Source organism: Pleurodeles waltl, chromosome 8 (genome assembly GCF_031143425.1).
Source record: "Pleurodeles waltl isolate 20211129_DDA chromosome 8, aPleWal1.hap1.20221129, whole genome shotgun sequence".
NCBI classification, from domain to species: Eukaryota; Metazoa; Chordata; class Amphibia; order Caudata; family Salamandridae; genus Pleurodeles; species Pleurodeles waltl.
Window position 1 is genome coordinate 1077417519 of NC_090447.1, and position 13165 is coordinate 1077430683.

At 46.2% G+C, this 13165-nt stretch overlaps 1 protein-coding gene across 4 annotated transcripts in view; it reads left to right on the plus strand.

Moving 5' to 3' along the window:
• The window catches only part of DIAPH3 (diaphanous related formin 3), a 1960340-nt gene that overhangs the window by 1520176 nt on the left and 426999 nt on the right, over positions 1-13165 (plus strand). For all 4 annotated transcript variants that reach the window (XM_069205304.1, XM_069205305.1, XM_069205302.1 and 1 more), the window contains one exon: positions 4427-4562. In XM_069205304.1, the coding sequence (XP_069061405.1) occupies positions 4427-4562 (136 nt within the window). The remainder of the gene's footprint in view (positions 1-4426; positions 4563-13165) is intronic.

Below are 13165 nucleotides of genomic sequence, written 5' to 3' on the forward strand. Positions count from 1 at the left end.
GGGAGGTGATGCGGTGTTGGTGGTGAGGCGCTGGTTCCTTCTGACCCGATGGGATCGATGAATCCAGCAGGTCAAGATGCAAAGCATTGACTTTGCAGTGTCGCAGTCACACCATGGGAACACAGGTGCTGCAGCGGAGTCGAGAGTCCTGCATGTTAAGGTCACGCCACCCAGAACTTCGGAGGCGCTGCGGCGACTTTGGGCCTGTGTGGCAGATTGTGTTTGTTGCACTCAGCAGGGACCACGGCTCCTGTGCAGGCAGCAGCGTGGAGTCGGGGAGCGGTACCAGTTCCGAAGTCGATCTGGAGTCCATGAACTTAGTTTCTTCTTGGTTGCACCAGAGATCACTTCCAAGGGCCCAGGAACTGGATCTGGTACCACTTGACAAGAGAGCCCAGGCACTGGTAGGTGAAGTCTTTGATGGCCCTGAGACTTCTTAACAGGAGGCAAGCCCAGTTCAAGCCCTTGGAAAACGTTGGAAAGCAGGATGTATAAAGCAAAGTCCAGTTCTTTCACTCCCAGGACAGAAGCCGCAAGCAGTAGGCCAGTACAACAAAGCAACAGGCAGAGTAGCAGTCCCTCCTACAGCATCCAACTCTTCTTCCTGGCAGAATGTCCTCTGTCCAGAAGTGTTCTAACTATGTGGGGATCAGAGGTCCAGTACTGATGCCCATTTCTTTCTTTGAAGTAGGCAACCTTCAAAGGGAAGTCTTTGTAGTGCACAAGACCCTGCCCTGGCCCCAAACACACTCCAGGGAGATGGAGACTGTGTTGTATGAGGACAGACACAGCCCTATTCAGGTACAAGTATTGGCTCCTCCCACCACTTTAGCTCAGGAAGACCCATCAGCCTGGTGATATGTAAGGCACACCTCAGCTCCCTTTATGTGACAGTCTAGAGTTTTGCCAACAGGTGGAAATAAGCACATCACACTGCTTGTGCTGTGATTTAGCTCGGGAGCGTGTTTCGTGCTGACAAATCAGCACAAATGGCGTCAGGCAGCATGCCAGAGGGTGCAACTACTCAAGTTGATTTTTCTGCTGCTTGATTAGATTTTCTTATCGAGCAGCAGCCTTCTGACCGCGAATGGTCACAACCACCCCCCTATTGGAAAAATCTTGCAGGATGTCCTCCTAACAACAAAACTTTTGCTAGGGGACACCAAATCTCATTTGAGTCACCAACTCATCGCTTTGGAGCCGCGTGCGATAAAAAAATTCACACACGCAGCAATTGGAGGACTTTTGCCAGAACTCTGTGTTAAAAACGTAACGTGGAGTCAGCAAAATTCTGCCAATTTTGCCTGCAGAACAGAAAATTTCGCCCTCTCCTACTTAGGTTACTGAAAAAAATAGTTAAAATTATGTTGTTCTAAAATGTAAAGCTCTCTAAAACTCGGCAGTTCTGGTCTGCTACACAAACTATAACTTCTGCAACTGCCTTGAAAACTATAAGTCGCCTGCAAAATGACTCATTTTGTGAAAGATGCATCACAGTTGACACTGGTAACTTTACATATCACCTCACCATTAGAGATTTCACTATGCATATAATACTTTTTTATTAGGGTATATGTTACTTACCGATGTGTGTTATTAAGTTATGTTGTCTTTTGAATGTTATTAGTTCGTAAGTGGAGCGTGATTTGGGGTTTTCATCGAGAAGGGCGATCAATGTTTTGTGTACATGACAACGAAAGACAAATTTCAGAGGTTTCTAGGTTTCACTTTGAAATAATCACGCCGTTTTTTTATTAAATGTTCACGTGTGTTTGTGGGGGTGAAGTGGATGAATGAATGAAAGGTGGATGGATGAGTGAAGGGATGGATGGAAGAATGGGTAGATAAATGAGTGATGGGGTGGTTGGATAGATGCCTGGATGAATGAGTGAAAGGATGGAGGTAAGGATGGATGAGTGAAAGGGATAATGGATGAATGAATGGATGAATGTGTGAAAAGGTGGATGGATACTGGATGGGTGTGTGAGTGAAAAGGTGATAGATGCATGGATGAATGAGTGAGTGAAGAGATGGATGAGTGAAAGAGAGGAGAATGGATGGATGAGTGGGCTGGTGGGCGATAAAAGTGATTAGAGGATGGATGGGTGAGTGAAAGGGTAGATGGATAGATGAGCTGTGTGAAAGGGTAAACAGATGAATGAGTGAAAGGATGGATACAAGTATGGATGTATGAAAGGGTGAATGGATGGACAAATGAGTAGATGAATGAATGGATGGATGAGTGAAAGGGTAAATGGATGAGTGGATAGATGGGTTGAATGGTGGATGGTCGAGTCAAAGGATGGGTGAGTGAAAGGATGGAGGGGCAATAGGATGGCGGATCAAAGGGCATGGATATGTTTGGATAGGCTTGAAGATGAGTGGACATGGATGGGCTAACAGATGGAAGGAATGGTGACACACTGAATGCTGGATGAAAGATTGAATGGGTAACAGAATGTAAAATTGTAATGGTGATTATCAGCAAGTTGAATAAAGGATGAAAAGATTAATGGATAGCTGCTTTGATGGAAGAGACAAGCTCTTCTGGGGAGGATTGTGATGATTTGATTCGCTTGCTTGGTGCCATAACAGCTTTGGTTCAAATTGGGTTTACTTTAATTTTTTGGCTACACCAGTGGGTGGGTGGGCGGGTGTGGTTGTAAATATAGATATACATTGCTTTACATAGTGGCTCTAGTCGTTGTTTGATTATGGTTCATAAGTTCTTTGTAAAGGCTTTTTTTGATTTACCAAGAACAAATCAGCAGATAAGCACAACAGTTGACACTCGCTTAGTGTAAGCATCTAAAGTCCAGCAGTTCTGTACACAGGAAAAAGCTTATTGGGAGGGGGTGCAAAAAATGTTTTTTACCATTTTAGCTACTATAGGAAATTTTGCTCCCAATTAAAGTGAAAACAATTGATTGGAATGACGGCAGCCTTACTGTGACTTGTAGAACTTTAAGAAAGCATTATTTTGTGACGTCATATAAATATCTCCAGATGTTTTAGTTGCATAAAACTTCAAAATAGGCTTTAAAGGGTTATCACTTTTGTATATTATAAATCTAAATTAATTAATTCTGCCAGTCAGATTTGATTTTTTTTTAAAGATATGATTGCAGACATTTTTATGAACCCCTTCATCAGCCAATCTTGAAAATCACCATATTCATCAAAGTTTAGGATTTTGCACAGTTGAAAAAACTCTCAGCAAAGCCACTTTGTGACATGAACGGGGATGTATAGTGGAAGTAGGAAAAAAGCTAATTTGCCACTCTGTATTTGTAAATGTGAGGCTAATTATGCGGCTGCCGTGTTGTATTAAGACAAAGGCCAAATTTTTCCTAAATTTGCCGTTTTCAGAAATAAATACATTTTTATTAAAAAAAAAGAAAAGAGAATAATAAGCCAGTTGAGGCTGTGGGTTTGTGAAGTCCCTGTAGGACACATGGGCATGACCTGGCAGGTCATCCCCAAAGCCAGCACCTGCTGCACATGGCCAATAGTATTATGGCTTTAAAAACCCCAGCGATTGACTGAAAAAAACAGTTAAAAGCTATTTATGGGTTATAGAACACAAAACTTTAAAAGAAATGAAATGTGCTTGTTATGGTATGCAACGCATATCATAACACATTCACACCATGCGCATTACACCCTTTGCCGAAGGCATTCATTAAAGAAAGCAATCTATTAAAGCAGGCGGCATGATTTGTGGCCTACTTTGGTCTCATAAATGAGGTCCTTAATTTCCATTTAAAGAGGCCTCCTCTCCCCACCCTCTTTTCCTCACCCTCGTACCTTGGACTACCTACTGAAGAGCGTGTAGCCTTCTTACTTGACTGCGGGTATTTTGTCTGGCGCAGGCATGACTCCTCGTCAATAGAGTGTAGTCCTAACTCATACCCTAACTCATCTACCTGAGTTGGTAACCCATAACGCCACCCACTTACTGCGTAACCAGATCCCTGGACTATTTTTCTTCTGCTGCCTCTCACACCTTGAAAGATTAACTGCTCGGACTCCGATTGCCCCAGCCAAGCTGACCTCCATAACGGCTGTGTTAGTGTCCGTGTTTAGTCAACGCTAGATATTGTTCTGCTTGTTGCCTCCAGTTATCTGTCTCACACGAAGGCTTTCTAGACGAACTCTCAGAGATTCCAGAACATTCCCTCCTACATATTACACCCACTTGCATGCAAGAAGACCTCAGTCTCCATTGGCTGCATCGACTCTCATTCCGCCACCTGATGACTCCATCCCTCCTCCCATCCTGGTGATGAAAGGTTCGTGCTTTCTACCAAGTCAGTGCCGCCGCCGCTGCTACTAAAACTCTCCACATGTATCACAAACGTGTACAATGAACAGCCATGCGTAAGCTTTTGGTTTCGATTAATTAATTCATTTTGATCTGTTGCAGCAAGCATCAAAGGAAAACATGAGAAGAAGGGAAGCAGATGAAAAGCAGAGGCGTGCCAGATTAGCAAAGGAGAAGGCTGAAAAAGAAAAGCTAGAAAGACAGCAAAAGAAAAAACAGTTGCTTGGTCCAAAAAGAGGTAAACTCTATTTTTCTCTTCTAAACTAACAGACACTGTAGAATTCCACTAATGCATACTGGCCATCATGTCTATGTGTGAATTGTTTCTTACTTTGCGACATAGTCGGTGTCAGCATTAGCGTTTTTGAGACCATGGCTACAGAAACAGTTTGTGGGCCACTTTTGAGAATATTCACTGGCTTATCGTGGCTCATGGCAGGTTTTTGATACAGTAATAACTTGCATGATAAATACTAGTCCGTGGGGTGCGATATGAATTCCCCATTCAGAATTCCACATCTTGTAATGGGGAATAACACAGTGATATTGGGCATTTACCACATTTGAGGTGCAAGACTATTCTCCCCGCACAAATTCTGATGGGGCATCCGGTTAAAAATTATGTATTGAGAAAAACCCAGGTGTGATGATTACTGACAAATTTGTTACTCCTGGGTGAATACGAGTGTTTACGGTCGAGTGCATATTCTTACAGGGTGTGTTTAAAGGAAGGCCTTAGTCCCCAGTGGTATTAAACATCTCCAGTACCAACTACAACTCATACATTCCAATTTATGGAATACGTACACCAATTTGCGAATGTCTACTGATGCAAAAGCTCTGAACATGTCAACAGACTGGAATGTATGTCAACATCTTTAGAAGGACTAAAATAGTAGATATAAAATATTATTGCTTAATGGGTTGTATTTCATTTTTTTTCACCATTGTTTTGTGATCGGTATACATTTCCAAACATAATGGTTACTATTAATCAGTTTGAGTGTGTCTACTTAGGATCATACTCTAATTTTAGAAAACCAGCTCAGGATTTAGAAAATGTAGCACTTATTCATGTTACAGAATGCATACATGTAGAAAATCGCCGTTTTGGGCATGGTTACCCCCACTTTTTGCCTGGTACATGATGAGATTTCGACTGAAAGTGTATTGAGTTCCTGCTAACCAGGTCCCCAGTGCCAGATCTCTTCCTGAAATTCTACTGTTGTTTCTCCCAATTGGCACAACCATTACCACCCTCTAGGTCCCTAGTAAATAGTACCCCTGGTACCTAGGGCCTGAGGTACTAAAGAAGGCCCCTTAGGGCTGCAGCACGAATTGTGCCACCCTGAGGGACCCTTCACCAAACACACACAGTGCTGCTATTGGTACAGACAAAAGTGAAAATACGACCTCTTACACATCCCTGTGTGCCAGGTCCCCTACCACTGCATATGATATTTATGATAGAAGTCACCCCTACAGAAGGCCTTCCAGTCCTAAGGCCAGGTGCATTATATCACATGTGAGGACATAGCTGCATGAGCAGTTATGACCCTGCTATGTCTTTATCAATTCGTAGACATAGTAAGTTGACAGGGAAGCCAGATTAAATACATGTGCTGGACACTGGTAAATATGATTTCCCTAGCTGCATGATGGCTTCTCTGAACATAGGGATGTTTGGTATCAAACATCTCGTATTAATAAACCCTCACTGATTCCAGTGATGCATTTATTAAAGCATGCATCCAGAGGGCACCTTAGAGGTGCCCCATGAAAAACCTGCTGACTGCTAGTGTGTTAACTGACTGGTCTCAACTAGTTCAGCCAATATAGACGTGTTCTTGACCTCCTGAGGTAAGAGCCTATGCTCGTGGAGACCAGGAACTAAGTCTGCTCTGGGCAGAGGTGTTGACACCTCCTTCATGAGGATGAGCATTCCAGGGTGGGAAGCTCTAAAGGCTAAGCCACCTTTTTTATGCAACCCAAGTCTTTCCAGATGGGGGAGAGGACCACCCCCCTGTCGGACCCCACTTTTTGGCAGCCAACAGGTAGGAAAACTAGTAAAATTAGGAGATGTGCCCACATCATGCCAGTCCCAACCCTAAGGTGGACTAGCTGATGCGGACACCACTTTTCTGGTTCCTCCACCTTGTCTTGGGTGTAATTAGCATTCTAAGGTCAGGGTTATGCCCACTTCCCACTGAAAGTGGTCATATAGAGGATGTAGACACCCTAAAAGTAGGCAACCCACTGGCTGCTACGTGGCACTTCCTTTAATGCCCGTATATTGAGTATTTAAGTGGCACCCCTGAACCCAAGAACTCAGATTTGACAGATCAAGAGAAGAAGGTCAAAGAAGAGTCACTGCCTGACAAAAACAGCAGAAGATCAGAGAACTTTTGGTGCGAAACCCTGCCTGCTCGCAACTCTCGTGACAATAGCAACAGAGTGGCTCATCCTGCGAGCTGGAGAACTACCAAAGCCTCACGTAGCCTGCCAGCACCTGGAAAATCGCCTCCAGTCTGCCTTGGAGCAGAAGAGCTACTTCCCTGCAGACCGAAGGTACCGAAAAGTAGTCTGGCCACTGCCTTTTAGCTCCTTGGCCCGATCGACGCTGCAGGCAACCCTAGAAGGTACTCGTGCTTGGGAGGACCAGATCTGCCTCCCCACCAAGTCTGAAGACACCAGGACCAACCAGAACTGTGCAGAACCAATCTCAAGGCAACCGGACGCCCTCAACCAACCACCAACAGTGAGAGTCAAGTCTGGATTCCAACTGCACCAAGACTGAGCAGCTGTTGAGGGACGTCAGCACCACTGAGACCCACATTGTGAGTGGCCCAGCAGTCCTGATTGGGCCCCTGCCAGCTGTTGGCCCCTAACCGTGAGGAGCAACTTTGCGCACCACTCCGGCCACCCTAACCACTCTGCACTTGAGCTGCCTGGCCCGGCTACTGAAGAACTGGCTGTGTTCCCTTGCACGAAGACCCCTTGCCACCCAAACCCCCATTTGGGAGCTCTCGGACTTGTCCTCAAGTCCACCTGTGCAGCCTGTTTCTAGGTGCCCCACCTTCACCACAGCACGCTCAGGTACAACCTCACTAGCACCCTGGTCTCTGTGAAACCTGTGTGCTTCCCAGTGAAGTGCTGGTAGTATTTTGAACCTTGGCTCATTACAACTCCAAACCCTGAAGTTGAAGCTGTAACTATCTCCATGCATCTCTGACATTTCCATCCATGGAATTGCATTGTGCTTAAAGGCGCACAGGTTTAAACGTTTTACCTAAGTTCCTGCTTTCAAAACATATACAAAAAGAAGTGTTATTTTTCTAATTTGGTCTCTGATTTATTCTTTCAGTGTGTGTCTCATTAATTGCCTCTGTTAGTACAACAAATGCTTATCACTGCCCTCCGATAAGCCTACCTGTTCGTCCACACTACCATAAAAGAGAGCATTAGTATTATCTACTTTTGCCTCCGTAAACCAATTTGGGATCCACTGGACATTCTGCACGGTGTACTTCTTTTTAGTACAACATATAGAGAGTCGGCTTCCTACACTTGGTTAGATCTGTTGCCTCTGAAGAGAACGTGCAATGTGAGCAGTTTTGTGCATGGAAGCTTCCAAGGAGGCTGTTGCTTGGAGATGCTTTATATCTCGAGTGCAGCTCAGGCCTACTGTACGTCTTTCCACGCATACCACTGCTGCTGAGCGTAGTCAAGAAGATCAGGAACAACCAGGCCCCAATCATGCTTGTGGCTCCAGATTGGGCTTGGAGAGTCTGGTATTCCGAGCTTCTGCATTTGAGCATCAATCCTCCGATTAGACTTCAGGAAGATCTTCTGTCGCAGTAGCAGGTCCTCCACCCAAATCTGTCACTTGTCCACCTTCTTGCGTGGAGATAGAGCAGTGATAGTTGACAGCTTTCAACCTTCCTCCTGAAGTCTGTAATATCATTCTGACAGCCAGGCATCCCTCTACCGAGACTGTATACACTCTGCTGATAAAAGAAATGTCTAAATTATTGTACAGAAAAGGCTATCAATCCTCTTTCTGCCTCTCTTTCTCATGTTCTTCTCTTTATTCTCACCCTTTCCCAGCAGGCCTCTGCTTTGGGTATTCTTAAGTGTTACCTTTCTGCTGTGTCTGCATTCTTGTGGCTTCCTGACCATCCCTCTTTTTTTAAGTCTATGGTAAATAGATTCCTAAAAGAACTTGTACATATGTTAACCCCTTCACCCCTCATTATGTCTTAGTGGGACCTTAATCTGATTTTCACTTTCTTAATGTGAGCTCCTTTCAAGCCTCTTCATAATTGTCCCCTCTGGCTGCTCACCATCAAGGCAGCCTTTCTTGTGCCATTAACATCTGCTTGACATGTGAGTGAGCTGCAGGCATTATCATCCAGGCATCCATTCCTGGCTGTTTTCCCAGACAAACTTCTGCTTTGCACTAGGGCCTCTTTCCTCCCGAAAGTGGTGACATAATTTCAAGTGGGCCAACCTGTCACTTTGCTCGCTCTTTATGCGCCTCCACATCCCTCCACAGAGGAGGAGCGACTTCACTGTCTGGACCCAAAAAGAGCGTTGTCGTTCTATCTGGACCACACAAAAGAATTCCTGGTGGACGACCAATTCTTCTTGGGGTAGGTCGGGCAGTGCATAAACTAACCAATTCACGCTGGATTGTTCTCTGCATAAAAATCTGCTTCACACTGGCCAAAAAGCAGCTTTCTGAGAGCTTATGGGCTCATTCGACCAGGTTGTAAACCTACGACCACTGCATTAGTATGTGGAGTCCCAGTCCTGGTCATCTGCCAGGCAACAACATTAGCATTACTGCACACATTTACCAAACACTACTGCCTGGACAGTCAGGTCCGCAGTGACGGGCATTTCACCCATTCTGTCCTGCATTACTTCTTATATTGGAAAAATTGTCTGCAGCCCCCCGCTAGAGTCGGTATTGCTTGGGTATCTATTCAAAGGTAAGGATTCTGCAGCTTGATGTCTCTATCAGATGTACAAGTTACTTACCTTCTGTAGTTCTTTGTCTGGTTGAGACAATATCTAGCCACAGATTCCTTACCGACCCAGCCATCCTTCCTGCTCTGCAGACAGATTTCAAAGGCTAAGGAAACTCTCTTTCAGTTTCCTAGTCCAGACACACCACTGTCAGTGCACTTCATGTCTCCGCGCTCCTGGCATGGAAAGTCATGAAAAGTGACTCATGTCAGTGTGCGAAGGTGGCACCTATATAGGTGACAATGACGTCACTTCAGGCACAGACGATTCTGATGACGCCACACAGAGCAGATCAGCGCCACCTGCTGACGTGCAGGGGTACTGTACACGCAAAAATCATCTGGTTCCAGTCTGATGCTTAAGAAATTCAAAGGTAAGGAATTTGCAGCTAGATATTGTCTCTACTAAATAATGTGTTACCAAAGTCAAGTAACTTGTTCGTTAAAGACACAGCAGCAGCTATTTTTTTGCGTGCAGAGGTTTAGGAAAAAGCAGTCATGGACTCCTCATCTTCCTCAGTCGGAGGATGGTTGTTGAGGTTTCTGAGTCTTTGGTAGAGGGTCGCCTCAGACCAACGGGCCTTGTTATTACCAAGGGTTGCTCTTGACCATTTGTTTGAAGAGCTCCAGCTGTTTCTCCACATCCCTCCCTCTCTAGCCCCTATGCATACATCTCGGTGAAAGAGGTAGCAGAATGTCTGGCAAAGGGAGCTATTGAAGTGGACTTTGGCTCTCGAAGAGGACACAGTTTTTATTCTATTTACCTTCTTATACCTAATGAAGGGGGAGGTGTAAGACCAAGATTGGAACAGAGGTTTCTCATCAGGTTCTTTAAGAAACAGAAGTTGAAATGGTTAATCTTCTTAATATCCTTTCAGCTCTGCTGAGTCAAGATTGGTTAGGCTCCTTACACCTGGAAGATGCACATATTCATATTCCAGTTGCTCAGCGATACAGGAAATTCCTAAGGTTTACTTTAGGAGATCAACAATACCATTTTAACCTTCCTTTTGGGTTGTTCTTGGCCCCTCCATTAACTTCAAAGGTTGCAACTTTGGTTCTTGTTCATTTTCACGGTTGGGCATTTGCCTTTACTCTTGCTTGGGCAACTGAACGCCGACTTGACAGAGTTTGTATTGAGAATATTGCACCTATGACTGTTCTTTTGAACAACTTGACTTTTCAGTGTATTAAAAGCACTCACCTGAATGCAGCCCATAGAGCTCAAAACATAAGTGCTGAGTACTTTGCTCTTCCTCAGAGGCAATGAAAGAAAGTGTTCTTTTTTATGAGATAGTTTGGTGTCCGCCACAAGTAAAGTCACTGTTTTATGAAGAACAGTCAAACCTTTCAGTAATTTAAACCTGACCGTAAGCCCTAGTATCTGTGGCACAGAGTAGACCGGCTTAACTTAAAGAAAATGTGTACATATTTTGAAGTATCAAAACTGTTAAAAAGTCAGAAACCCAAAAAAACTCACTCCGTTTATGAAACTAGAGAACATTTTAATAAGCAAAATGACAAGAATCCAATAAGAGGATCCTGGGATATGAATTTTTAAAGATTTAAGTGAAAATAGCTCCCCAAATCACCAATGGCAGCTAATGGTTGCAGTAGACCACCTAGCTGCTATTAGAGGCTGACCGCAACAGAAAGTGGGCTAGATACAACAAGTACATCTGATAGAGACTTCTTGTTGCAGATTCCTTACCTTAGAATTTCCCCCAGGCGTCCGACTGGATCCGGAGAATTTTCTTCAAGCAATACCCTTGCGTGTCGGTAAGTGGCGTTGGTCGACTCCGTAGGCGTCGTGGTCGCCGAGATGACGTCGGAAGTAGTACATAGATGCCGCCCTCGCGCAGTGATGTCAGTTATTTTCTTTCTGCGCCACACGCTGATCCGAAGAGAGCTATCCTAGGCTATTTTTTGGCCGAATTCGACCGTTTTGTCGAAAGTTTTTGGTGCGACACTTGGTGCGTCAAGGATGTCCCCGAAGACCGGGTTCAAGCCTTGTGAGGACTGCCATTGGATGATGTCGGTGACGGATCCTCATCGTGTTTGCTTGTGGTGCCTCGAGCGCGACCACGACCCGAAGTCGTGCTCCGAGTGTCGGGCAATGCATCCGAAGGCTTTGAGGGAGCGGTCCCTAAAGCTGATGGCGGCCCAGCACTCGACTCCGCGTAGGTCCCGGTCTCGCTCGAGAGGAAGGTCTCGGGATCGGTCGCGGAGCCATCACCATTCGTCTTCTTCGAAGTCCTCGGGTCAAGGGAAGAAGAAGAAGAAGTTGAATAAGTCCCATCGCTCTCCGACTTCACCCCGTCTCTCGGCCGATGCGACGCGGGACGAGCATCCACGCACTACGCCTCCGTCCTTGGAGCCTACGTCTGGGTCGACTCCGCGCTTCCCAGAGTTTCCCAGAGCGACACCCGCCCAACTTAGTTTTACGAGGCCATGCACCTCATCTTTGGGTGTGCCGACCCCGATATGGCGCCTTCGGGCCCAAGGGGTTCGGCTGAGGGGCTTTAGGGTTCCCTGCCGACAGCTTATCCTCCCAAAAAGCAAGTCCAAGACATTCAGGCTATGATTCCGATCTTTCAGCCTTGGTCTTGGGTTTCGATGAGACAGACTCTGAGGCTGCTGGGCCTCTTGGCCTCCTGCATCCTGCTGGTAACACATGCCAGGTGGCAAATGCGGGCTCTGCAGTGGGACTTGAAGTTCCAGTGGGCGCAGCATCAGGAAAATCTCTCCGAGATGGTCCAGATCTCGGAGGGAACTGCGAAAAACCTGTAGTGGTGGCTTTCGAATCCCGATTGGGTCAATGGCAAATCCCTCTCCCTTCCCCACCCAGATCTCTCTATTGTGGGAGAGGCGGAGATCAGAGGCCTCTGGTCTCCGGCGGAGTCGGGACTCCACATAAATATGCTGGAGGTCCGGGCGATCAGACCAGCGCTGAAAGCATTCCTTCTCTTTCTCAAAGGGAAAGTGGTGTAGGTGTTCACGGACAACACTTCCGCCATGTGCTACTCAAACAAACAAGGCAGGGTAGGGTCCGGGACCCTTTGTCAGGAGGCACTACGCCTCTGGTCATGGCTGGAACATCAGGGCATTACCCTGATGGTTCAACATCTGGCGGGCTCTCTCAACGCCAGGGCAGACGAACTCAGCCGCCGATGCACTGTCGATCACGAATGGCGTCTCCATCCGGAGGTGGCGCAAGGTCTCTTTCTGGGGAGAGCCTTGGTTAGATCTGTTCGCCTCCACAGAGAACGTGCAATGTCAGCTGTTTTGCACGTTGGAGTTTCCAAGGCGTCACTCGCTTGGAGATGCTTTTTGTCTCGAGTGGAACTCCGGCCTCCTTTCCCCCAGAGTTCTCAAGAAAATCAGGGTCGACCGGATCAAAGTCATCTTTGTGGCTCCGGACTGGGCACGGAGAGTATGGTATCCAGAGCTATGGAGCATGTCCATCGATCCTCCACTCAGACTGCCTCTTCGGGTGGATCTTCTGTCGCAGCAGCAGGGGACAGTCCTCCACCCGAACCTGTCCAACCTCCGCCTTCATGCGTGGAGATTGAGCGGCGACAGTTGACAGCATTTGCCCTTCCACCCGAAGTCTGTAATGTTATCTTGGCAGCCACGCGTCCCTCGACTAAAACTGTATATGCCTGTCGTTGGAATAAATGTGGGGCATGGTGCACCAACAAATCTGTTGACCCCCTGTCTGCCCCTCTTTCAGACTTTCTTCTGTTCATTCTTTCTTTAGCCCAGCAGGGCTCTGCATTGGGCACCCTTAAAGGGTATCTATCTGCCATTT